The 25,045-nt window shown below is 43.2% G+C and overlaps 3 protein-coding genes across 7 annotated transcripts; 1 reads left to right on the top strand and 2 right to left on the bottom strand.

Moving 5' to 3' along the window:
• Positions 1-1,365: 1,365 nt before the first annotated feature.
• Positions 1,366-6,861, bottom strand: g3bp2a (G3BP stress granule assembly factor 2a). 3 transcript variants are annotated; one of them, XM_012831819.3, is made up of 13 exons: positions 6,665-6,861; positions 4,782-4,900; positions 4,607-4,688; positions 4,335-4,508; positions 4,098-4,188; positions 3,891-3,984; positions 3,576-3,756; positions 3,360-3,458; positions 3,178-3,280; positions 3,027-3,086; positions 2,736-2,864; positions 2,508-2,626; positions 1,366-2,238 (listed from the first exon to the last, which is right to left on the bottom strand). In XM_012831819.3, exons 2-13 carry the CDS (start codon positions 4,874-4,876, stop codon positions 1,945-1,947), a joined length of 1,521 nt encoding a protein of 506 aa, XP_012687273.2. In that variant the 5' UTR covers positions 4,877-4,900; positions 6,665-6,861; the 3' UTR covers positions 1,366-1,944. The 3 variants fall into 3 exon arrangements, with proteins under 3 accessions (XP_012687273.2, XP_031415793.1, XP_031415794.1); XM_031559933.2 differs by lacking the exon at positions 6,665-6,861 and adding an exon at positions 6,147-6,629; XM_031559934.2 differs by lacking the exon at positions 6,665-6,861 and adding an exon at positions 5,508-6,052.
• Positions 6,862-9,346: 2,485 nt separating this feature from the next.
• Positions 9,347-12,441, top strand: ints12 (integrator complex subunit 12). Of its 3 annotated transcripts, none has more exons than XM_012831744.3 (7): positions 9,347-9,502; positions 10,119-10,282; positions 10,373-10,528; positions 10,704-10,897; positions 11,039-11,198; positions 11,298-11,453; positions 11,627-12,441. In XM_012831744.3, exons 2-7 carry the CDS (start codon positions 10,127-10,129, stop codon positions 12,242-12,244), a joined length of 1,440 nt encoding a protein of 479 aa, XP_012687198.2. In that variant the 5' UTR covers positions 9,347-9,502; positions 10,119-10,126; the 3' UTR covers positions 12,245-12,441. The 3 variants fall into 3 exon arrangements, with proteins under 3 accessions (XP_012687198.2, XP_031415917.1, XP_012687199.2); XM_031560057.2 differs by lacking the exon at positions 9,347-9,502 and adding an exon at positions 9,516-9,608; XM_012831745.3 differs by lacking the exon at positions 9,347-9,502 and adding an exon at positions 9,520-9,703.
• Positions 12,442-12,989: 548 nt separating this feature from the next.
• On the bottom strand, positions 12,990-24,689 carry arhgef38 (Rho guanine nucleotide exchange factor (GEF) 38). Its single transcript, XM_031560056.2, has 14 exons — positions 24,335-24,689; positions 20,605-20,789; positions 20,217-20,334; positions 19,822-19,969; positions 19,707-19,724; positions 19,363-19,562; positions 19,065-19,198; positions 18,815-18,919; positions 18,535-18,666; positions 17,284-17,664; positions 16,918-17,052; positions 16,270-16,471; positions 14,419-14,657; positions 12,990-13,513 (listed from the first exon to the last, which is right to left on the bottom strand). Exons 1-14 carry the CDS (start codon positions 24,552-24,554, stop codon positions 13,331-13,333), a joined length of 2,400 nt encoding a protein of 799 aa, XP_031415916.1. The 5' UTR covers positions 24,555-24,689; the 3' UTR covers positions 12,990-13,330.
• Between the last annotated feature and the right edge of the window lie 356 nt (positions 24,690-25,045).

Genomic DNA, 25,045 nt, shown 5'->3' with positions numbered 1-25,045 from the left:
CACACAGCATGTAAAGAGGATGGCAGAATGACAGAGAAAGAGTCTTGAGCTTTGCTTTGCAAGGGCAGGTGAGGTCAGTACAAAGTGGAACCTGCTCATCTAAAAGTAATGATCAGAAATGACAGAGGAAAAAGTATTACAGCCGCAACAGCCTAATGTGCTCCTGTCTTGGGCTAATCCCCGTTGGTCTGCGGTGGGGGTAAGATTCAGCCATGGCATATGAGAACTGGTAGAAAACGTCAAACCTCAGGTCTCCACACCTACATCTCCTAGAGTGAGATGCGACACCAAAAATTCAAATTTTCTTTGTATCCATTCAGTTAGAGGAGTTCAAAAGTTGGAAACAGAGGAGCTGTAGTCCATCCAAAAATAAAAAAAACGTTTTTTTTTCCCTTTTTCTTGTTTAGAATGTCCAAATTGTCAGTGTATATGCATTTGTTGCAGCAGATGTCACTGTAGTTCCCCTGGAAATGTTCAGTTTATTCGCTTAAGGAAGCAACTTTGGTCAACTGCTTCACATCTGCCGTCACCGCCACTTTTGACTTTTCAATCACAATTTAGGCACCATTTCTTTGTTTTAATGTAGCCAATATAAAAAAAATAAACATACAAAACTCACAGCAGGTCACATATTTGAAACTGAAAAGCAGTCCGAAAAAAAAAAAGAGACAATTTCAGCCAGAGAACATGCACCAGCGACGTGGTGGTGTAGAACACGGCTCCTTTTCCCTGTATTGTGATGGCTGTTGCGCTCTGCTGAGAAACCAACCCAGCCACAGCTCATGAGTAAGACTTGAGGGATGCAAGAGAAGGCACCATCATGCTTGTATTAAGTCAAGTTAAGAAGAAAACCCTGCTGACACAAGACCGTCCATTAAAGTAATTCTTTTCCTTTTTCACTATACATTTCATACGCCATCCCATGTAATGGTATCAGTGCTGACCCAGACACTCTATCTAGCCTTCATTATAGGGCAGGGTTCAAAAACAGGACAAATAATAGAATTAACAAAAAAACATCCTCAGTGATAAAGATAATAAAATAAAATAAAATAAAATAAAAACTGCCACTTTCAGTGTCACCCTCCTATTGTTCAGATACATTACTGCTGTGCTCAGGGTTTTGTTTTTTTTCCTTTTAGGTTTAGTCCAGGGTGCAGCTTTCTTGGGGGAAAAAAGGACTTTGTTTCCTTCCAGAAATAACTGAAACCTTCAACAGGTGTGAGAAATATTGGTCACAGAACAGACAGAAATGGAAGCCTGTCCAGTTCAATAGTTTAGCGTAAAGACAAGTCGGGGTGTCCCTCAAGCTGCATATTACGGATGTCAACATAACAAAAGTACCCATTAGTGCATATGGATGAGTGCATTTTTATGCTGTTTAAGCAGTGTTTATTAAAAGAAAACTTAGAAAATACGGATTTAAAAAATAAAAAGGCAAGTTTTCCAGCTGCACAAAATGTGCACCCAACACTTACTAAATGGTAATGAGAGGGAAAGCATCATAGAAAAATGTGCAATGGAGGGCTTTCTCAAAGTATCTCCTCAATAATCTTGAGGCATATAATCTCTTTGCCAAATGGGCTAATCTATCAAAACCAAAGTCTACCAGTTCCGCTTAACTTTGTAGATGATTCCTTGTTGGTTTGTATTAAGTCACATTTACAAACTGAAGTTTGTGAAATCTGGAGAAACCAGAAAAGGACGCTCTGCTCAGAAGCTAGTAGCAAAGGATTTTGTTTGTCTGTTTCAAACCAAAATAAATGGTTGACAGGCTGTGTCACATTCCAACTTGGAAAAAAAAGAAAAAGAAAATAAAAACATAATAAAAAAACAAAAGTATATACTTTTATACATGTAGATCTTTTTCTTTCGTTAATGCAAACGGTAAAGATGAACGTGGTACTACTTCCAAACTGCAGGGGGTAATGAGACGCTGCAGGCTCAACGACGCTGGGTGCTGAAGCGGCCCTCGCCTTGAGGGCCGGCACCCCTGCCGGAGGCCAGGCCTGGTTTAGGGGCCATGCCACCTCTGGGGGGTGGGCCCCTTCCATCACGCTCCCTCATCATCCCTGCTCCGACGATGCCGCGGGGGCCTCCAGGGCCACGGTCGTTGCGTCGGATGTCTCTGCGGTCGTCTCCTCCGCTGCCACCCCCTCCACGGGTTTCGCGCTCCCGCACTGCCCTCGTTTTCTTCTCCTCCACGTTCAGACGTACCTCGCCACGGAACATGATGGGCTGATACGAGACGAGATCAAGACAGACACTGAGGATCATTAACACTGCAAGGTCACATTTACGTTAGCGCTCATAATACAGTCAAGGGAAAACTGCTGGTCAGTATCTCACATGAAGAGACAGCCATTCTAGCCATGCTAAATTAATGTGCAACCCAATGACCTTTATATGATTCTTTTCAAAAGATGCATCTGGAACATATTTCACAAAACAAGCAATATGTGTTAAAATCTGCAATGTGTGGAAAACCATATATATACAATTCGCACCTTAGCCGCAAGGATTCTCTGCACAGGATCGGAGTCATCAAAGACCACAAAACCAAAGTTTGGTAACTTTCCACCGACACCCTTGGTGTTGATCCGGAGCTCAATAACACTGCCGAATGCTACAGAGAAGGAAAACATACACAAATTCAAGGCAAAGATGTAGTTTTCCTACAAACTTATATTCCTTTAGTAAAAACAAAAGTGGAGTCAATATGACGCTGCACTCACTCATGAAGAAGTCCTTCAGTTCGCCCTCATCGATGTCATGAGGGAGGTTTCCCACGAAGAGCTGATGACTGTCTGGGTACCTCACAATCCTTCTGCCCTCTGTGTCACTCTGCTCTGGCTCTCCCCTACCTGCAAGTGGGGATCAAACTTCATATTCAAAGACAACCTAGTTGTGCCTAACAAGAGTACCTCATATATAGTTGTGGCACAGGTGGAAAGCCTTTTTTTTTTTTTTTTTTTACCCTCAAACAAAGTATATTTCACACCTGTAGGAATCACTAGAACACTCACCTTTGTTGACAAAGCTTATGTGTGGTTTTCCAACTTGTGATTCCACAGGTGTAACACCATCTAAATGGGATCAAAAAATGGAGTATTCAGCAGAGAGCCATGGAGGTATATAACAGCAGAGTTTTGAGGTAGAAGATGAATTCCCTCCTACCAGGCCTGGGTCCTCTGGAGGTGAAGGTTGGTCTGTCACGAGTGCGTTGGTCCCGGGGACGCATCGTTGGAGCCTGAGCCTCTGTCTTGGTGTCCACTCGGGGCTACAAAATACATACATTAACGAAACATACTAAACACACACAAACAAACAAACATCCATCACAAATCCGAGACCTTCACCTGTGAGCTTGGTGCTTTAAGAACATGGGGCGTCACACCAGTTGGAACTGTGCCACTTGGAGGAAGGTTTTTACTGGTCACCGAAGCCCAGGAGAAAGTCTGCAAAACATTATCATTATCAAAAGGTGACCAAGTAATGTTAACTTAAAGCTGAAAGCTTGGGCTTAAAGCTTAAAAAAATAAATAATTCACATTTAAAAAATGACATGATCTCACTTTGGGGGCTTCCTGGGTGTTGGGTGGGGACTCCACAGGCACAGGTGAGGGAACCTTTGCTTCCATCTCTTCCAGAACCTTCTCCTCCATCTCAGCCTTCAGGTCCTCTGTGTTGGGTTCAGGCTCTAGCTCTGGCTCTGGCTCAGGGACCGGTTCCTCAAGGGGCTCCTCAACACCATTACTGAGAAAGTTGACAGAATATGTAAGGGAGACTTGCAAGTGTGTTTGCCTGTATGACAGAATACAGAAAGAGCAGAAACCACTATTGTGTCACCAATTGGTTGTGTCTGCTTGACAGAGTGAGTCAGGGCTCACCTCACAGGATGAGGCTCATAGTAGTTGTTCTCCTGGACGGGGTCAGGAGAGGGCTGCCTCTCTTCAGTCTCCTCCTCCACTTCCTCTTCCGATTCTGAAGGCGAATGAAGGATTTACACACAAACAAAAAAAGTTTACATTTACAAAAAAAAGTTTACTTTCTTTAACATTCATTTCACATAACCGTCATTAGCAAGTACACATCACCTTCATCAAGTTCAGCCTCAGAATCTCCAAAAACTTCATCTTCATACCGGAAAATGTCATTGTGTACGTAGAACTTATTAGCCACAGAACCCTATGGAAATAATCACACCAGTCACAACCTTTGGTCACAGGAAATGGGTAAAGTTGTGTCTATCACAAACAGGCTAAATCCTAACATAACAAAAACAGTCAGTGGTTCCCCTTATTTCTGATGCAGTCTTCCTAAAGTGCATTTACCTCTGGAGCAAGTACAAAGGTCTGCATGAACTTCCTCATGGGCTGCCCATTGTTTGACAGCTCGCCCATCACCTGGACAGCGACCCCATCACTCAGTGTGGCATGGGCATCCACGTGCCTGATTTTTGTATGGCATTCACTAAACTGCAGCGACATGACTTTCTTGTGAATTTCCTGCAAAAATAGATTGTTGGGAAATATTTAAAAGCAGGATATGACAGATGTCTATTCAAAAGACATTGCAATAAAGAAAGTGATCCACAGATACATACAGCTTGCCCATAAACCGCCTCTGCCAACTTCCCATTGGAATCCAAACCTCCATGCACATACGATGAGTTCCGTCCATAGAACCTAACAGATTAAAGGACAGTGACATATCTATATTGCTGAGGAATACCACATTTTTTCCTCTACACCTCAGAACATCACACTGATTGCACGTACCTGTGGAGAAAGTCTGGTGCCTTATTCAGAAGTGTGTAATACTGCCTCACAAACTCCCGCCCTACAAGCAGGGGACTTGGCTTCTCCATCACCATTTCTTTGGTACACAATTTGAATTACTGAAATGAGAAAGACAGGCAACCAATTAAAAACGAAATGTGCATCTTCATCAACCAAGTAATGCTGTAGTGCCCTTTTCTCGCTGTACTGGATAATTGCAAATGGTTGCAAATTGGATAAGGGCTAAAAGTGACTGATAATGCGGTAAATTCAAAATCATGAAATATCACAATGAATAGGCGTACAATTCCATTGCTCTTAACAGACATATGGGTTGAGTGCCAACGACACGCCAGCCCGATGGAGGAAATCGGGGGAAACACTTGGAGTCTCCTTAGAGAATTTCTATATTTGGTGGGTGCCTTTTCCCATCGGACACTCGAGAGCAAACGTTAAAGGACAAGGCTGCTCCACAGCTAGATAACCAATTCGTCCATTTTATCCATCATCCTAATCACTACTTTTGTTGCATAATTTGTGCTCTCAGTACAAAACCGTTCAGTATTCACACCCGTCTCACTTTGTGCTTGACAGTATTAATGGCCTCTCGCTGTCGATCGACAGAGTTCAATACAGAGACTGACCGATTTCACATAAGAAACATAACGATTATCAGAGCCTTAATGCGATTGATATGAAACGTTTGCTTTGACCAAGGATACACACATCCTGAGTATGAAGATGTTGACCAGTTGCAGTGGATGAGACCTAGCAAAGCTATCGATAGATAGCCAAGTTAGCGTAAGCTGCCAACTTGGTTGTAGTTTTTTGTACCAAATTAACAAAAGGTTCACGACGTGAACAAGCTAGATCCGACCCTTATTCACATAGCAATTAGAAACTTTGTAATTAGGCTCAACGTTTGCTTAAATTTGGTAACGTTAAATGAAAACCTAACTAACGTTAGCCACAAATGTTTAGCATATGTACTTGTGGCGTCGTTCTTTTTCCATCTGGCATCACCGCTGTTAGATTAGTTCCTGGTACAGATCGTGCATAAAATCACCGTTTGATGCTGAGAAATCCACCTCATATCTAGGGATCACCGTGCTGTATTAACTATTAGAGTACATAATCAAATTATCTGAAATGTACAGCTACGGTTATAAATGGGGAGTAACGTTACGACATTGAAAGCCCCATACAACTAATGCAAACGTTAAAATCGTAACGTTAACTAAAACCATCGCATGAGGAGTTTGTCTAGGTAACGTTATCAGACATACGAAAAGGGTTCTAGATAAATAACACCATGCGCTAGAACGCAGCAGACAATATATGATTAAACTGGGTATGCTAACTTACCTCACACATACACAAAGATGAAGACAGGCGCACCCTGAGTGAACGTTAATGTAAGCTAGACAACATTAACATGCAAGTAGCTAACTTTTATTATAACCTAAAAAGTGGGGGCATCCACTTAGTTAACTTTCACTTTTATTCTGTGACTCTTGAAGACTGTCCATTACCGGTAGCTAACTCGCTAAATAATGTTACCATCAGCTAACGTTAGCTGCCTTACCGGCTGCCGGTATGGTCATGGCCACTTAAACTACGTAGCCGGCTAACATTAGCTTAACATGCGACAAAGAAACCGTGACGTGCCAAGGGACAGCTGGGTTACAGCCTCGAAAACATGATGAAAATGTGATCTATATTAAGTAACTAAGGAATTGACAACCAGGCAACAGAGTAAAATACATAGATTAAGAGATATCTGTTTTTTCGTGAAATGCAAGCTAGCCAAATCTTTCTAGCTAGTTATGCTAGCATATTTCGCATGCTAGGTTAACATAATCCACAAGGTAACGCACACTTACCTTCTTATGGACCTATCTAATTGAACAGTGATTAAATAAATTATGTCAAACTCAGTGATTCAGACAGTCGATTATACTCTTACTCGGAGTATACACATATATAGTTATCAGGACTGTTTGACGCCTTTATTTCCAGACCGATGTGCTACTATGACTTTATGATCTCTGCTGTTTCAGAGATTGGTATTTAAAGCGATACCCCCAATTTTATTGTCTTACCCCTGCAATCTAGGGCTCGAATCCCCGTTTAAGAAGACTATCTGATTGGGGACTGGATACATGAATTATGACGTTTATTACTAAATCTTTCCTTCCTGGCAATGTTTGGTGAATCAGTAGGCGAATATATATAAATGTAAAAGTGCAAGCAAGCAAATATTACCTCTATATTAAAATGAACAATCACGGTTTCTTATTGTAGGAATAAAAAGAAATAACATAAAATAAAATATAGCATAATGTGGAGTCCAAATGTGTTACAGATAATAAACATAAAGATTCCAATAATAAATAACTTAAGTAGCACTATATGAATATGAAGTAGACTGTATTATGAATATTACAGTACAAATATTGTTATATCATTACGTATGTACCTGTATAGTATTGCAAGATATGCAACCTTATAGACACTAAAGAAGCAAATTTGTAGAAAACTCACAACGTCCTAAATATTAATTGGCTATAGAATTGTTAGGGAATAACTTGGAGAAGAGAGTGCTATTTCATCACATGCAGAGATCAGAGTAGAAAACTGAACTTTTCTTTGGACGATTTACATTACACATGTTACAGGATACACAAATTATTCTTGAAGGGAACATTGTTTAAATATGATGTAAACATATAAGACGCATATTACAAAAGTGGACATAGCCTGGATACCTCTCATCTTACCCTTCATGCTCAAACACCATTTTCTCAAAGACATTTTCTCAAACATCTCTAAACTCTGTTTTAGTTCTGTTCCACAGATGCAGAGAAAACTCCCATGCAAGTGTTCAGGACAAGTGTTATGCATTTTTGGAATGGAATGGCTGCAACCCAGCAACTTCAACTTGTCCACATGGTCATATTAAAAGGAAGGTTTGGAAGGTGTGGAAGGTTTTCCTACAAAAATGTATCAACCAAAATATGAAACATAAAAGAATAAAATGAAAATGAAAAGTCCTACTCTCAATGTAAGTTATCCAGGGGGATGAAATGCAGGATTCATCACACTTGTTTATGCTATTTGCCGACACAGAGTGCACACACACAACCATGTTTTGAATGAAGACAGGTATATAAACACCTCCTACTCTCACACTCCGTCACTTATAAAGGATGTTACAATACATAAGCCCTCAGACACATACACACACGCACGTATTTGTTTTAATGCAGACATCTACATTACTTTCCAACATGACATCCAGTTAAAGGTACATGCACTTATCTCACCTCCCCTATGACTGACTTCTTTCTCAGTTGGGAATACATTGAGGTGTTTGCATAATCCCTGGCTGCACAATGATTCCTGTTCAATGCCTTGCAAGGAATGTCAGGTCCCTGGCCAGAGACCTTTCTAGCTTTGTCCACTCATCCTGCAGATTCGGAACCTAGAAATTCCAAACCAAAAACTGCTAAAATGAATAATACAAGAAATAACCCCACACAAACAAGACAATTTGTGTAATATAATATAATTTTGTCATTTAATTTCCTTAGTCAATTGCATAACATGTTTCAACTTTTGAAATTATTATTATTTAAATTAAATTATTTATTATACAAATATAAATATATTTTGTGGCTTTGCAGTACATGACTGACAAAATGCAAACAAACACAAAATAGATAAACTAACTGATATCACATTGTGATTTGCTACCTAAATGAAAAGTCGGATGCAATTGAACATGGGGTCCACCTGGCACCTTATTGAGTTTCCCAGTTTGACTTCATTTTCAAGTTCACCAACATGTAAATGTTAATCTTCTGTGGGTGGGGCTAAGACCTCATTGAAGAGACTGAGCTTGCTGGAGAGCTCTTGCGAGATGTGACTGTGAGCCCATAGACAGGGAAAATAAATACCATGTGGAAAAAGGTGAACCCTTTGCTGTTTAGCATAATGCATAAATAGGGTAGGCTACATAAGGCTTGATATTCTGAAAGACAGTGAACAGTGGCACGGAATTTTATCATGGCTTTAAAAAAAGCAATACAACTTTTTTTAACTAATTAAAACCAATCATAAAATTAATCTGAAGCAAAAGAAAATTTCCCAAAGGAGGAAAATACCTTTGGGAGGATTGTATGTAATGTACAATCCTAAACATAAAAACAATCAAATCATCATATAATTTGGAATAAATAAATAAACCACAATAATATATTACTATTGAACTGTAGGCCAAACAAACAAGTATCATCACAAGGACAAACAAGGCAGAGGGGTGCAGGAAGGACCCATGGTCAAAAGGACTTTGATTATATTGAACATTGTAATTCTGCTCAAATAAATCCATTTTTAAATTACAAGCACGGAACAGCATTATGCCATTGAAGCCCAAACTGCGCAGTGTTAGCCCGCCTGCACGACTCGCGCAACAATGCTTACTTTGAACGTGCCCTTTGTTCCTTGTGTAACGCTTAAAACGAGCCGATGGGATCCTAACTTTTCCTGAGTGAAATTGTACAACAAATTATAGCCAATGTTTGAAGATGTGAATTAGGAGCATTGCAAACATTGCTTAAGTCAGTTGTCTACACGTATGTAATATTTGGAAAAATGAAACATGTCCCCAATTTAATGAATTGACGAACGAGGTCGTGTTTCCATTGGAGGATTTAAAGGTTGGACAGCGCCGCTGACGTCTGGCGTCGTACTCTTACTAGCTGGATAGCTTGAAAGTGCTTTCTTACTGTAACGTTGGAGTCCAACATAATAGCATCTGTGCTTGTATGTTCTGAATAGCACATCCTCAAACACTGTGACTTTGCCTTTGTTCGTATGGTAGCTTCATACATTTTATAATCTTAAAAAATAAATAGCAGGTAAGATATACCGGCGAAAAATTAACCTAGCCATAGCTGACTGAGCTACTTCCTGCAAGTAATGTTAATGTTATTCGTCCGATTTACGGTGGTTATTTAATCACCATCTTACTATTTACTGGCAGCTGCTGTAAAAAGAAGTGGCTAGTAGTTGATAATAGGTCAACATTTACTTATCTTCAGACTGCATTAACTTACAACATGCAGTTTGTGAATAAATGCATTTAAACATAACATTAGCTGAATTAATTTGTAGCGTTACGTAGTTAATCCTCCACACCTACGTGTGACACGTTGCTACTTTACTTCAGAGCAAGTGGAGCCGAAATGTTTTTTTTTATTATTATTATCATTATTATTATTATTTGTGCTCGAGGGTTTTTTAATGTATGTTTAATGTGATCTGTACCCACAGGTAAAACCATGGCTGGAACAGTAAGTCTTGATCTGGACCCTATCTTTCTGAAAGGGCTGGGATATTTGCATTCGAAAAGTAAAGACTCTGCTGAAAAGTTGAGGGCCTTACTTGATGAATCAATGGTTAGAGGAAGCGACTCAACCTACAGGAGTTTACAGAAGGTTTTTCTTTCCCCATGTCCTTACTGTGAAATTAAATTCTGCAACCCTCCATAACTTTCTTAACTCACTGATGCTGATGATGTGTTGCAGGAGGTTGAGGTTCCTAAGGTGCCAGGCCCCAAGGTTACGTTAATTAAACAGGACTCCAAGTCCTCCTCCAGTTCTTCATCTTCCAGTAGCAGTAGCAGCAAATCGAGCAGTTCTGAGAAGAGCAAAAAGGAAAGTGAGAAAAGGCCCACTGAAAAGGTTTGTCCTATATCTGAAGAGCTCCATGAATATTCGTATCCTAAAATGAAAAGTCTTTCCCACTTTTCTGTGAATAGTTTTGTATTCTTCCTGGACATTCTTCCTGGAAGTCTGTCTTTACATAGAGTGTAGGTGGCAATTATTTGTTAATATAAACCTGTTTTGTGATCAATAGGTTAGGGTTACAGAAATATTGGAGGTAGCTGATCCACCAAAGAAGGCCAGGACAGAGAAACCTGTGGAGAACCGCTCATCCCCCATCCCTGTTCCAGCCAGCAAGGAACTCAACCTGCCTGACCTTTCTGGCCTTGATGAGACCAGTGCTGATATCTTTGCTATGGAAATGGGTCTCGCTTGTGTGGTGTGCAGGCACGTGTCCACATCAAACAGTCTTACAGTAATGTCTGCATGCATGTGTGGGACTTTAAGTCAGGAATTACACAACACTACTTTAAAGGTTACAAATATTGACATGTACATCTTATGCCGTTCCTTCTTTTTTTTTTTTAGACAAATGACAGTCACTTCAGGCAATCAGCTAGTGGAGTGTCAAGAATGCCACAACTTGTATCACCAGGACTGCCACAAACCCCAAGTCACTGACAAGGACGTTAATGATCCACGACTGGTGTGGTACTGTGCACGGTGTACCAGGCAGATGAAGCGCATGGTAAGATACACACAGGGCACATTAGAAAACCTCTTCTTTCAGTCATTGAAACCATCAACAGACTTTTGGATGTATTATTTATGGTGTGTTCTTTCACAGGCACAGAAAACCCAGAAGCCCCCGCAGAAGCCGTCTCCTACGATGACATCCACAGCAGCTCCTGTGGTGAAGGACTCGCTAGTGAAAAAGCCTGAGCTGAAACCCAAAGTGGAAACCACCAACACATTCCAGGCCTTCAAGAGAACAGAGGTTAAGGTAAGCTTGTTAAGTGTAAAGACACAGCAGGTTTTCTCTCTGCTGGCAGATGTCTGGTTCATAAAGATAAGTTTGAAAATGTAAATTGTACTATATGTATAGTACAACCAAAGGTATTTTAAAGACCATTTCCATTTTCACACATTGATATCCATAAATGCACTGTTCTTCAGACATCAGCAGCAGTATCATCTACTACTTCAAGCAGTGGATCCTTGCAGTCAAGTGGCTTAACTGGGTGGGCAGCGTTTACCAAGACCTCCACTGCTGGCCCCTCAAGCACAAAACTGGGCTCTTCTACTCAGGGCGGAAATGGTAAATCCACCCCTCCCTCCTCTAGCACCAAGCCTGCAGGCTTGTCTGGGATGGCCAGTGCCAAATCAGGTCTGGGCACCAAAATGTCCGGCAGCCCAGGGGGGAACAATAATGGGAACAATGGGTCTAGCCCCGCGCCCCTGAAGCCGCCTCCACCACTGACCCTGGGGAAGCAGGTGCTGAGCCGCTCCTCCAGCGGGGACAGCGTGGGGAAGGTGACCGTGGCCGGGTCCTCCAGCAGTGGCTCTTCCCCTGGGGCCTCTTCCTCCTCCTCCAGCAGCAGCAGTAGCCTCGGAGGGAACGGGGGATCAGGGAGTAACGGGGGAGGCAATGGGGGCGGTAACGGCAGCAACAACAACGGGGCCAAGTCATCAAGCGATGGCAAGACACCCACCTCACAGGAGTCCCAGCTTCAGGCCATGAAGAGGCTGCAGATGGTGAAGAAGAAAGCGGCGCAGAAGAAGTTGAAAAAATGACAGGAAAATGTTGAGAGAAATGGGGTGCCAGACAGTTGTGATGAGACATTGGCATTTAACATCTAGTTCCATAAAGATACTGAATAAATGCTGCTGGAGAAGCACGGACCTTTGTGTGGCTACGTTTCGCCTCGCTGTCTTCATGGATCACTGAAAATGTGTTTTTAAGGACATTTAATAAATAACATTTTTAAGGAGGTGTTTTTCTGTGTTTGCTACCTAAAGCATATTAACAATGACACCCTTTTTTCTTTGGTCTTAGTAAAGCAACACAGGATCATTCTGAGACACATTCCTGAAAGTGAGGTATTAGTGGCAATTTGTACCATGTTCTCCACTCACAAACACCTCATGGAAATGAGCAAATCTTACTTAAAGGTGCACTCTGTGATTCTAATCCCATACACTTTTTGTCAAATTCAGAAAATTCCTCATGGTCATCTAGCTGTCTGATCTCTCTCTCTCTCTCTGTGTGCGTGTGCTCAAAAAACCCTCAAAACAAATATAGTGGCTTGGTCTGAACCATAAACAATTCTAGCCAATCAACAGGTTTCCTCAGGAGCATGGAATGGAGGGGTGTAATTCAATTGGCTGTTGAGCTGTTGTATTAGGAGGTTTACCATGTACAGTACTGTGTGTTGACTTACCCCGGTTTGTCACTAAACCAGTTGCTGGGAATGCCCCACAGGAATGTGGACTGTATCGTGATGTCCTTGCACAACACCATAATAACAAAGAGACAATATTCACCATAACATCTTTATTCATCACTGAGGGGTGAAATATAGAACTGTAAAAGTGTTGCCACAATATTTATATTTGTCAATATATTTACTATAAAAACATTCAATATATTTATTTAGATATATATTACATTTATATCACAATAATAAGTCAGTTAATGACACTCTTCATGATTGCAACACTGGGAGTCTGTGTGGAAAGTGCTTAGCACATTGGGAAATGATTTAGTGCAAGGCTTGATTTCAAAATGGAACTGCACAGTCCATGGCCATTTCATGACTTCATATTGACCGGCCTTTTAGTCATATTGACTTAACAAAATAATGCATATTGCTGTTCCCTCTAAGCATAGGACATCTTTCCGAGGTAGTTGGATGGAACATAGCCCTTTTGGCCATCGACCTCAGCGAGCCACCAATCCTTGTTGCCTCCAAGATCGTTAAACTTGAGGATGCGGACATGCTGTAGTTCCTGAAGGGTCAGCTCCTGGTCACTGCGTGCTTGGAAAGCATACACTGCATAAAACTGCAACAAAAAAAAAAAAACAAGTTGATCAGTTGGAGGTACAGTTCTCTTAGTGAAATAGGACAGATCCCGGAACACAGTGGTGTTAATCTGCTCCATAAACCCACTGAGTGGCTGGTGAAGATGACCAGCAGATGGCAGTGTTTCTCCATCTAGCAGTGTTTCTCCATCTAGCAGTGTTCTATTTTTGTCAGACGTGGTGACATTTAGAGAACACAACTGCCATGTAGACCACCTAGTGCCTCCTGTCAGCATGTTCGAATAACTGAGAGTGTGATATGTTGGTGGTTTTTAGGCAGTTCCAAGTGCCCATTAGAAACACTGACATAAAGATGGGGGAATTTACCGGTATGCATTCTAAACATGTTACATGACAATAATAATGTCAAACGTCAGCCAGGTCTTATCTCTGAGACAGGCAATCTCGATAAACCAATCAGACAGCAGCTGTTTAGATTAATTTCCTGTGTATGCTGTGGAGGGTTCTAATAATATGCTCTATATAAGACTTATAGCATACTTGATAATGGCAGCCATATTTGAGTTACTGACCTGTGATAGACGGACAGCTCTTCAGTGTGGTACCAATTCTTCCAGACAGCTGTATACGACTGTGGTGCATGTTGGTGTTACCTGTACTGTTCTGGAGTTTGTTGTTAGGCCAACATGTAGCTGTAGTACAGCAGTTCACCTTTTTTATTAGCACATTTGTTTGGTCAAGCACGCCTGAGTAAATTCTAGGGCCTTAATGTGTTTCAATGCCAAACAGGGTTTCCCAGTAAACACTGTCTCCCTGAAAGCCTGATTCTGATATACAGGCAGTAATAATTAGATTAGCAGTGTTTCAGATTCAAAACTGATTTCAATGCAGTATCAGTGTAGGACATTGCTTAGTCTAGCCTTACCTGCTGGTCCTCATTGGTCTCACAGTCCTCTGAGCTCTGTGGCTCCCCCTGCAGGCCAGAGAGGGTGGAGGTGCTGTCAGAGGCATGGAGGCTGAAACTGCGAAGGCTGCTGCTGCCACTTCCTGACACAAACAGGCTCAGGTTGTCGAAGTCGTCTGCCTGCTCAGCCTGTGCCCTGGCCTGCTCCCGCTGGGGGTTGTAGGCTTTCAGGAAGGAAGAGTACACGTAGCCCCGCGTACCTGCCACACACACACACACACACACACACACACACACACACACACACACACACACACACACAAACAGAGCTCTGTCTGTCTGTCAGGAGAGCGGAGGGGAAACCAGAGCTCACCTCTGAACCACACAGGAACACGGGGGGTGAATGGCTGCTTTGTAAGAAAAAAGGTGATCCCAGCTAGGCTCATAGGGGGGTCAGTGTCATCAGATAGAGACTTGGATAGCGCAGTGGTACAGTGGCACATTGGCTTGATATTATATTCCAAAGTCCTGAATGTGGAATGCAGTCATACAGTATGGCTAAACAGTCAAATAGTTTCTTATTACTATTCACAGTTTTGCATAGTTCTGAGTGGATGTGTTTTTTTAAGTGAGAACACACAGACACACACACACACACACACACACACACACACACACACACACACACACACACACACACACACACACACACACACTGCCCCCTACACTCGGCCAGTCACTCTAACTTGTTTGTCATTAACTGCAGTACACAACACAAATTATTTTCCTAAGCCTTTTTTCCACTGCATGAGGGAGGAGGTGGGTTTTGCACAACAACGCTTGGTGTGTTGATGTGAGTGCCGTTGCTCATGGCATGAACCACAGCAAAGTTACAAACACCAGACTGGCCTTGTTGTGAGGCAACAGCCCTCAGGGGATAGGAGTGAGACTAGTTCGAAGAACTGCAACGTTACAATGCCTGCTGGGACTTTCCTGCTGTGCTCCTTGTATGAGTAGAAAGCAGGTCCCCAGGTGACACTGCTGAATTCCTTATTGGATGACCAAGATGTTTAAATGAATATGACATTAACGTCGAAGACAAAAAATATTACATTTCTTCCACACCTCTAAAATGTTTCTTGTTCTGACAATCATCATTCATTTTTTTTTTTCATGATGTACTGGAGGTCAAGGAAATGTGTTACAATTCTGTTTTCAGTGCAGCAGAGCATTGAAGCACGCCTGAAAAGAAGGACCTAATTGGGATGTGATATATACATACGACTGTGATGAGACAACCAGGAGGAACATGGCATGTACACTGTAAATCATCTTTAAAAGAACAGTTCTGGTGCATTCTTCTGTTAATATAAAGAGATCCAGATTCATCCGTCTTCCTCAGTGAAAATCACAGTGTCCTAATGGAACACCTGTAACCCATAGGGACTCATGCTCTGATGCAGCTGGCTATAAACCACACACATTCACATGTACCCACATTCAAATGCAGATGCCTGCACATTTGTGTCTGTAGAAGCACACTCACATTCCATCTGACATAAAAACGTCTTGACAAACATAAAAATACTCAATTTTTACACTCTCTCTCCACACACGCACACACACAGACACACACACACACACACAGACACACAGACACACACACACACACACACACACACACAGACACACACACACACACACACACAGACACACACACACACACACACACACAGACACACACACACACACACACACACACACACACACACACACACACAGACACACACACACACACACACACACACACAGACACACACACACACACACACACACACACACACACAGACACACACACACACACACACTTACTGCCTGTGTCTACCAGCCAGCGGCAGCGGCTCCCCAGGGGGTCGTGGTCCTCCAGCAGGGCCACCAGCGCCCCCTCCAGCAGGCTCACGTCCTGCTCCTGACAGCCATTGCAGTTGCGCTTGAGCTGGTGGAGCCGCTGAGCGGGGTACTCCTCCAGCAGCCGAGCCCTGTGTCCTTCCTCCTGACGCTGGATCTCCGGGGCCTGTGGAGGTTTGACAGAAGCCTGGCCATCAGTGCTCTTAACGGACAGGAGCACCTGCTAACGAGTCCTCCTGGGTGGAGCACCACTGAACAAACCGGCGCTCCTCTGGGAGTGGTGCCATGCACAAATCGAGTAACCAAGGCCCAACAGCTTAATCACTGCTCTGCACTTTGCTGACTGATAAGATCCTCTAACATTGCACTTTAATTGACTTTTAATTACATCAATTAAAAAAGGAGCTAGCCAAAGCATGTGAAGGATGAAGGGGCTTCTCTCTCAACTGGAGTTCCCAAAGTGAGAAGTTATTAAAGAGAGTGTTTAAGTGATTGTGTTGTGCTGAAAATCCCAGGCAGGCAATTATCACTGTTCTGAGTGTTATCATGACTGACACATTTTAAAATGGCTCACAGACAAGTTGATAATAATTGCCCTTTTGCTCAACGTACCACTATTTTCCTTTCCCGTCTCTCGAAGCTCACTTTCCGCTCCATCAAGCGCTGTGTGTTATCTTTGACGAAAGCAAGGTTACCCAGCTCTTCCATGATACTATTCTGGACTTCACTGATGTTCGACAAAGGTGCCTGAATGACATAATTATGAAAGCATTGAATTAGATGTTTCATTCTAAAGTATGAGACACATTGAAAAATGGTTCATATTGCTAATTAAGTGACATAATCTATCAATTCTTTGTGTTTTTAGGTCACCACCATGAATCAAGATCTACATTTAGCTTCCTCAGCAAATCAGAGGGAACTAACTCTGACACACAATCAGTAGTTCATTGATTAATCTATTTATTAGGTGCTTACCGGAAGCTGGTGGATGGAGGGACATCTCTGCATGGCCAACTCCATCAGCTGCTGCAGCTGTGCCACCAGGAAGAGAAGGCAGTTGCTCAGGATGCTGCGGGCGGCCATGTTGAACCTCTGTAGCTCCTCTACCAGCTGGGCATTGAGAGCCTGGTAGTCTCGGCCAGCCTGACAGGACTCCTCAGAGGGCGAGGGGGACGAGGAGGAGGAGGAGGAGGAGGAGGAGGAGGAGGAGGAGGAGGAGGAGGAAGAGCGGGTCTCTAGACGGCTGCAGTAGTCGAGCAGCTTGTCGTAGCGCTTCTGGATGAGCTTCTGCGGGGCCGCGAACATGCTCTGCAGTGAGGACAGAGGGGCCAACACCAGCCTCTCCATCTCCTCTGTCTGTGGAGGAGGAACAACACAGGAACAAACAAGTACTCAGAAAAAACAGTCAGGGGAATGCATCTAATATGTTAGGTGTTTGGGAAGTATAATCAGCAATGATATAACTGTAGACGACCAGAGGTAGTACAGCATTTGCAGTTTTTTTTTCATCATAGGCCACTAATGACAGTAATGATGGAGCCGGAGCACCCAGAAGGAGAGGCTCGTGCTTCCGCCCCGGTGCCTAATTGTGTGGTTTGTTCTTGTAACTAAAGGGCCGTGCACTTATCCACGCAGCCACGCAGAACTCAGCCCCCAGCTCCCAATTAGAGACACCCTCCGGTGATGAGGACGTGAGCAAAGAGAGAAATCTGATCGAGGAAGGAAATACAGATGTACATGAAGATAAACCCCTTCAAATGTTACAGTTTGAGACGGACTCCAAAGACACCAACAGGCGGACGCACACAGACAGAAGAGACGACAGAAGTAGAGCAAAATGAAAGAAGGCAAAAAAGTAGTAGAGCAAAATAGATGGTGCAAATAGAGAAGAAAATGTTAAAAAAAAACAATGTATGTCATCTACATTTCATCCATACATCTTTTCAAACTCACTCAATCAATCAATCAATCAATCAATTCAATTTTATATAGCGCTTCTCTATATACCCGAAGTCGCTTTACAGAGTCCAGAGTCCAGTAGTCATACACACACAGTCATACCGGTGGTGGTAAGCTACCTCAGTAGCCACAGCTGCCCTGGGGCAGACTGACAGAAGCGTGGCTGCCAATCAGCGCCAACGGCCCCTCCGACCACCACCAACATTCATTCATTCATTCATTCATTCAATGGCTGATAACTGATATGAATTGAGCAAAACAACTCACAAAGTGCTTATAGGGGTCTATAGAAGTATTATCATTCTTGGTTCTGTGAAACCCATTGGTCTCTATGAGGTCTGGATCCTTCATAATGTTCTCAAGTTCATGCGCATTCTGTGCCGTCACGGATACCATTTCCTGAAGAGGGAAGACATGAGGAGCATGTTTACACAGTTATGTTTACACAGGATGTGTGGAGAAAAAAAAAACAACTCATCATTTTGTCATAATTTAGAAAGAACAAGAATAATCTCCTAAACAGTTCAGTGGTTTTATGAGAAAGTACCTGTGCCTGCTGCAAATAATACAAGACATTTTTGACCAGCAGTCTCACAGCTTTCTCCAAGCTGCGAAACAGCTTCTCCTCCTTATCAAACAGGTAGTCTCGAACCTGGACACAAAAATAGTGTTGATTGTCATTCAAAATGGAAATCTGCGAGGCAAATAAGATGACGTCTATACGATGAAATACAATTTGTATCCTCAAATGTAACTGACATGAGACAAACAAACATCAATAAAGAGAGTGTCATGACCTGCGGCTCCGCCCCGGTGAGAAGCTTCAAGTGCCCTGTCAGCCTATCTGACTTCTTCCTGATAGAGTGGATGCTGAACTTGTTCAGCCGGCCTTTCAAGGTGCCCTCTTCATCGCTCCTTTTGTACTTCATCACTAGAGAACACAGAGGTAGTCCACAGGTGATTCACACATTACATTCCTTCTCATTCATTAAAATGGTTGTGATGTAAACCGTACAGATACATTGAGGCAGGCGACTGGCTTTTCTCAGTGTCACTGAGCCCCAAAGATGGCCTGCTTACTGTCCACATCCTCACCAATGTCTTTCCTTCTCTTGAATTCGTTGATGTTCAGGTTGATGATCTTGGCGGTGGCGAGGGCCTCCTGCACTGGCTGGTGGTCGGGGTGGTCCTCAGGGGTGGTCTTCCAGAGCTCGGCCAGCAGCAGGGGGTACTTCATGATCCGCTGGACTGGCTTGATGAGGAGAGAGCCCATGTCCAGCAGATTGGACTTTCCTCTGAGGTAAAACATTCAGCGGCAGAGATTAGTACCATATAGACATATAGCCCCACCCTATATAAAGATATCTGTAGGAAAATATATTCACACCCATATTTAAGATTTTTGTTAAACAAATGTGTTTGGAAGAACGTGTACTTACTCTTGCGCATATATCTGCCTGTAAAATAAAATTGAACACAGTGAATATTACTGTGCGTGATGATGTTTTAAAAGTCTGACACTGAAATTTAAATAATAAAAATGTCAATATTTACTTGAGTGAACTTGTACATGTCCTGAAGTGCTGCTGGATCTCTTTGTCCTTATCATAGGACTTGAGCAAGGTGTTGGCATCATCGTGGTGATAGCAGTATATTTTATAGACTTCCTCTATCACAGCTTTGGCCTGGATGAAAACCTCTCCTTATGTGTGAAAGAATAACAAAACAGAGCAGGTGAAATCTCTCACACATTAGGCGTTTGTGTCGTTTGTCAGTGGTGGTATGTTTACATTATACTGAGTACTTCCCCCCCCTTAACAAAAGTGTGAACTTCAGCTTTAAAGTCAGAGACAGGTGACTAACCTAACACCTCATCCAGCCATGCTGAAGAGCCCATAAGAGAAAGCTGCTGTGGTAGCGGTGGGTGTCTGACTGTGCTGGGGGGTTACCTGTGAGTACTGCCTGAGGGTCGGGCTCTGCGGTGGCCTCCTGAAGCCTGTGCACCATCTCTGCTGAGACCGCACACACAGACTCCATGTTGGTGAACAGGCGGTCCACATCCACTACCTACATGCAGAGCACAGATAACATCTGTACTGTCAACAAATAACACTGAAGCCACTCTTCACAAGCAAAGTGTTTTTGATTTCACAGTTCAGCTAGAGTCATGTGTGTGACAGTGTGGTGCACAATGTTTACATGACAAAACAATCTGACTCCTCTTCTCATTTCACATGACAGTTCAATTTGTTGAGAAAATATTTGTCCTATGCAGTGCTGTATTTACATATGTCCAAATGCGGTGTGAAGTCTTCTACCGTGAGGGCAGGGTTGTACCTGAGCTACTCGAAGAGGCTGCAGCACCTCTTTAATGCACAGTTCCAGGTCAGTCAAGAAATCGTTTTCAGTTTTCACCAACTCCTCAATGACCTTTGCCCTCTTGGCCATCTTCCTCTGCCGAACTTCCTCGGGGTCAAGTGCAAGGGGCGATGGTGGGGAGAGGTCATGAGGAGCCATCTTCTCTGATGGGGGCATGAAATATACAGTTAATGATGAGAAAAATATGAATTATGACAAATAATGAGGCGAGTGGAATGCTATTCATACAAACCCTACTGGGCATTGAATTTTACCTTGATATTACATGGTTGTTGACATTAAGGACATATTCACACTTGACATGGCATGAATATGAAAAAAATGTTTGTTAAAAATGAAAACCATATGATACCTACAGGACCTTTGCGTATGCATTTATAAAATGAGCAGAATCTGTATATTGTGTAGAGCAGTAGATGGGTGTAAAAGCACACATAAATCTAGCTCTGTATTTGCCTGACATACAGCCAGACCGCAGCCTGTGGACACACAGATCTAATGACTCTGACTGGATGGCAGCCGCCTTCATTAGAATTTCAGTCAGGTCCTGTCTTTTTTTCCTCCCTCCCTCTCTTTTTATCGCTCAGAGCGGCTAATCTGTCTCTCGCTGCCTGCACTTTGCATTTGAGACGAGGCCTGAGCGTGTGTTCAGGGAAGAGTGATGTTTCCGTAATACATAATCGCCTCACTGCAATACTTCCTCCTCTCAGAGAGTGAGAGAGACAGCAGGGGTTGGAGCGGAAGAGAGAGAGAGAGAGATTGAAGACAGGCTGGCAGACATGCCCTGGTATCAGGTTACAGAAGTCATCACCGTGGTGATGTAATGTCATGGCATTGCAAAGACATTCCAGCTGCTTCAGCTGGAGGAAGTACCTGACAACTACATGCCACACCCACATCCAATGAGTACAAACCCAGACTCTCAAACACAGCATACTAGCATACTCAACGCAGCACACTATTTGCACACAGCTTAAGTAGCTCCCTCGTGGTGAATGACGTAGACAGTCATGGGATCCAAGAAAATGATGACGGACACAGTAAAAGCCGACACATGTTATAGTCAGCTCTCACTAAAGGATCTTCTCTACTCATTACTTCCTTACCTCATAACTATACTTTTTGAGACGTAAATGATTCATATGAAGACAGTGCCCATTCAAAGGGATTGACTTCCTATTATAATATCTTTTATTCAAATTGTGACAATTCTCAAGTCTTTTAAGCACTTATATAAAAATATTTGCTTCACTGGCAATTCTAGAGGGGGACGGCAGTTGTGTTCTGTGAGGCTTTCCTGGGAACGAAAATAAAGGACAATAAGCCTGTCAATCTCACAGAGGAGGATGGGACTTAACTGGATACTACCACCACCACCACCCATATCACATTACAAGAGTCCACCATTTTTCAACTGCTTTGGACACTAAATACTTTCGCATTATTCCCATTTACCACAGACTCATGCTCAGCTCATGACCATTAAGATATTTTTGTGAACATTATTTTGACAAAAGTCAAAAAAATAGATCTGACTGTCCGAATGTTCGATGTCCCAGTGGAAACGATCCCAGTCAGGTTCAATGAGAAGTGAAAGTCTTCCCCCGTGAGAACATTCACTGAAGAAATCATTTAAAAGCAGCCATTGAGCTTCTTCCTCTTTTGAGCCTGAAGCTACAACTGTAGAACTGGATACAAAAAAATGCAGCACATTTAGCAGTGTCTTCTTGTCCTCAAACAGTGTGGTTTAGGGCAATACAAAGTAAAACCAGACAGGACTGCAGTTTAAATCTGCTCTGCAAAATGCCCTCCTTTATGGCTGAGATTTCCCATGAAAGGAGATATGCGCCTTTCACAGTGTGATCCGCTGAAAGTGATCTATCAGAAGCCTCCGGAAGACTGGGCCTGCCTGGATTGCATGTCACCAAGAGGAAAAAAGAGACAGAGGGTCTGTCTAAAAAACAATAGAACTTTGATGGATCAGAGCGACCACGACACTCCAAACGGAGTCCCATGGAGTGTAAGAGCTGGTTGGAAAGGAACTCATGTCAGGTCAGGTCACTGTACAGACTTGGGAATGTCTAACAAGCCAGTTAACCTTCCAGACACTACTGTGTGAGGCTAATCTCCTTTGCCCTCATTGGGGACTGGAGACAGGAGGGAGGCCTGGCTCAGTTTGTAAAGGCTGACCGTCTGCAGGTGGTATGCATACGAGTTGAGCTGTATTGAGATTTATAGATGAAGGGCAGCTCACCTTGTTAGATGTGCACAGTGTGGAGACAACTCATACAGCATGAATGAACACACACACACACATACGCACGCGCGCGCGCACACACACACACACACACACACACACACACACACACACACACACACACACACACACACACACACACACACAAACACACATACACACATACACACAGACGAAAAGACGCACATGACTAGCTGATTTATAAACTCAGATGCACTGGGAAAACCTGCTAGACAAGTAAGGAGAGTACATCAGAAAAAGAGAATGGTTGTAATTATTAGAACCGAACCAACCAGTGCTGGCGTGAAGGGAAGTCACTGTTCTGCAAGTGCTACATTTCCTCATTCAGTGAAGTCATCCCTGCGCTTGTGCTTCTAGTAAGACCCAGAGAGTAGAACAAAGAACTAGAACCTTCTGTACGATAGGGATGTTGTATTGCCTTCATACACATAACAAAAGTGCTGATGTGTTGTTGACTGCCACTATTTTACCTACATAACACAGACCAGCTGATTTGGATCTCCTGACATGTGTGACATGTGTGTGTCATTGTGCTGGTACAACATTGTGATAATACAATATTACAATAAGAAAGACTTATAACTTATTTACTTGTTATTTCCCCACAACAACCTGACTTAATCACTGACCTTCCACTTAAGAGTGTCAGACAATTCCCAATCACAAGGCTGCATTGAATCACAATGAATACCAAACAAACAAGTGGCACAAGATTGCCATCATAGTTTTTGAAGCACTAACAATGACATTCTGGCTTGCCTGAAGGTCTGCATTCCTAGTGTGTGTGACACACAGACTTTTGTAACAGAGACAGGCATGGCAGGTTTTCCTGAAGTGCTGAGGCCTAGTTTTTTGTAAAGTAAGAAACAATTGTAGTATTGTCTCATGGCATTACAGCACAGTTGATTTGACCTGACTAAATCTAGAGGAAGCAAACCATTACAGCAATACCCACTGTACACTGTATTTAATAGCATGGACCCTATCGTGTCTTTGGTTATTCTTGCACTGACAATTAGACAGATTCCATGCAATAATGTCACGTACTCTTCCGGCACAGAGTAAAGGGTTGCCATTGTTAAGTTCCTATCAAAGGTCACTTTTCCAGCTCGTTTACTGCAGCAGCCTGTCGGCCGGCGCCCTGCCCAGCGCTGGTGCTGGGAGGCCAGCACACGGTTTGCATATGTGACATCATCCCAGAGGAATCGCTTCACTCTCGTCACATAACAACCCAACAGGTGCTCAGCATCAAAAAGCACAGGGCACACACTGTGTGCAAGACGGTGTCACATTAAGGAACCGAGAACCTGAGAACATGAAAGGCTTTCTCTCACGGGCAGTGTTATGTTCACTATAGCCCCAGTACGACACAAGGACGGCATGTGCGCTGTGGGTCGAAGGATAGCTTACCTTTGAGTTTGGCGCTGTACTCCGTCTTATCCGACTGGCTCCTCCTGATCAATGTCCCAATATTAATATCACCTCTGGAGCTGTCATCCTCCACTATGGTGTCCGTTTTCCTCCTCTCTAAATACCTGAGCAAGAGCCGGCTTCTCCTCTTTATCGGTTTTTCCTTCTCTTTCTTCTCCTCTTTCTCCTTTTCAATCCCAGTGGCCTCCTTGGGATCCATGGTGAACCCCCTTGTACCCCTCCTGTGGTCTCTCTGGCTGGGCCAGGGGGGGAGAGCGAGAGAGAGCCTGTGCCTGCTTGGGAAGGGCAACAGGTGCAGCGCTGCTGTGTACACTAGCAACCTGCTCCGCACAGGTAACTCCTCCTCCTCCTCCCGCTGGTCTTCCGCTGTCATACCTGCCACAGGAGAGACCTGGGGCCACGCCCCCCTCTCCTGCACTGCTATGCGTCATCACCAGAGAAGAGACACTTCTGTCCGTAGAGACTGAACACTGAAACGAAGAGAAAACAGAGAGGGAAAGTGGAGCCTTGGAGCAACCCGACATGATGTTAGAGTAGAGGAAAGGTGGATGCTGGAGATCTATGGAGCCCACATGCATCATTCTTCCACCTGAATGTCTCAGGTGCCACAATGTTACAACTCAACACAGTGTGTGTGTGTGTGTGTGTGTGTGTGTGTGTAAGGGGATTTGGGGGTCATACTAGCTGTAT

Source organism: Clupea harengus, chromosome 22, assembly GCF_900700415.2.
Source record: "Clupea harengus chromosome 22, Ch_v2.0.2, whole genome shotgun sequence".
Taxonomy (NCBI): domain Eukaryota; kingdom Metazoa; phylum Chordata; class Actinopteri; order Clupeiformes; family Clupeidae; genus Clupea; species Clupea harengus.
Note: the sequence above shows the minus strand (reverse complement) of the source record. Positions and strands in the feature narration are given on the sequence as shown.

Coding starts and splice junctions, on each gene's coding strand:
- g3bp2a (XM_012831819.3), bottom strand. CDS start 4,876: ATGGTGATGGAGAAGCCAAGTCCCCTGCTTGTAGGGCGGGAGTTTGTG. Junction 2,865..3,026: donor CATAAGCTTTGTCAACAAAG/GTGAGTGTTCTA, acceptor CCCCACTTGCAG/GTAGGGGAGAGCCAGAGCAG. Junction 2,627..2,735: donor ACTGAAGGACTTCTTCATGA/GTGAGTGCAGCG, acceptor CCTTCTCTGTAG/CATTCGGCAGTGTTATTGAG.
- ints12 (XM_012831744.3), top strand. CDS start 10,127: ATGGCTGGAACAGTAAGTCTTGATCTGGACCCTATCTTTCTGAAAGGG. Junction 10,898..11,038: donor CTCGCTTGTGTGGTGTGCAG/GCACGTGTCCAC, acceptor TTTTTTTTTTAG/ACAAATGACAGTCACTTCAG. Junction 11,199..11,297: donor CCAGGCAGATGAAGCGCATG/GTAAGATACACA, acceptor GTTCTTTCACAG/GCACAGAAAACCCAGAAGCC.
- arhgef38 (XM_031560056.2), bottom strand. CDS start 24,554: ATGGATCCCAAGGAGGCCACTGGGATTGAAAAGGAGAAAGAGGAGAAG. Junction 18,667..18,814: donor ATTATTTGCAGCAGGCACAG/GTACTTTCTCAT, acceptor TTCCCTCTTCAG/GAAATGGTATCCGTGACGGC. Junction 17,053..17,283: donor CCTCCATCCACCAGCTTCCG/GTAAGCACCTAA, acceptor TATGTCATTCAG/GCACCTTTGTCGAACATCAG.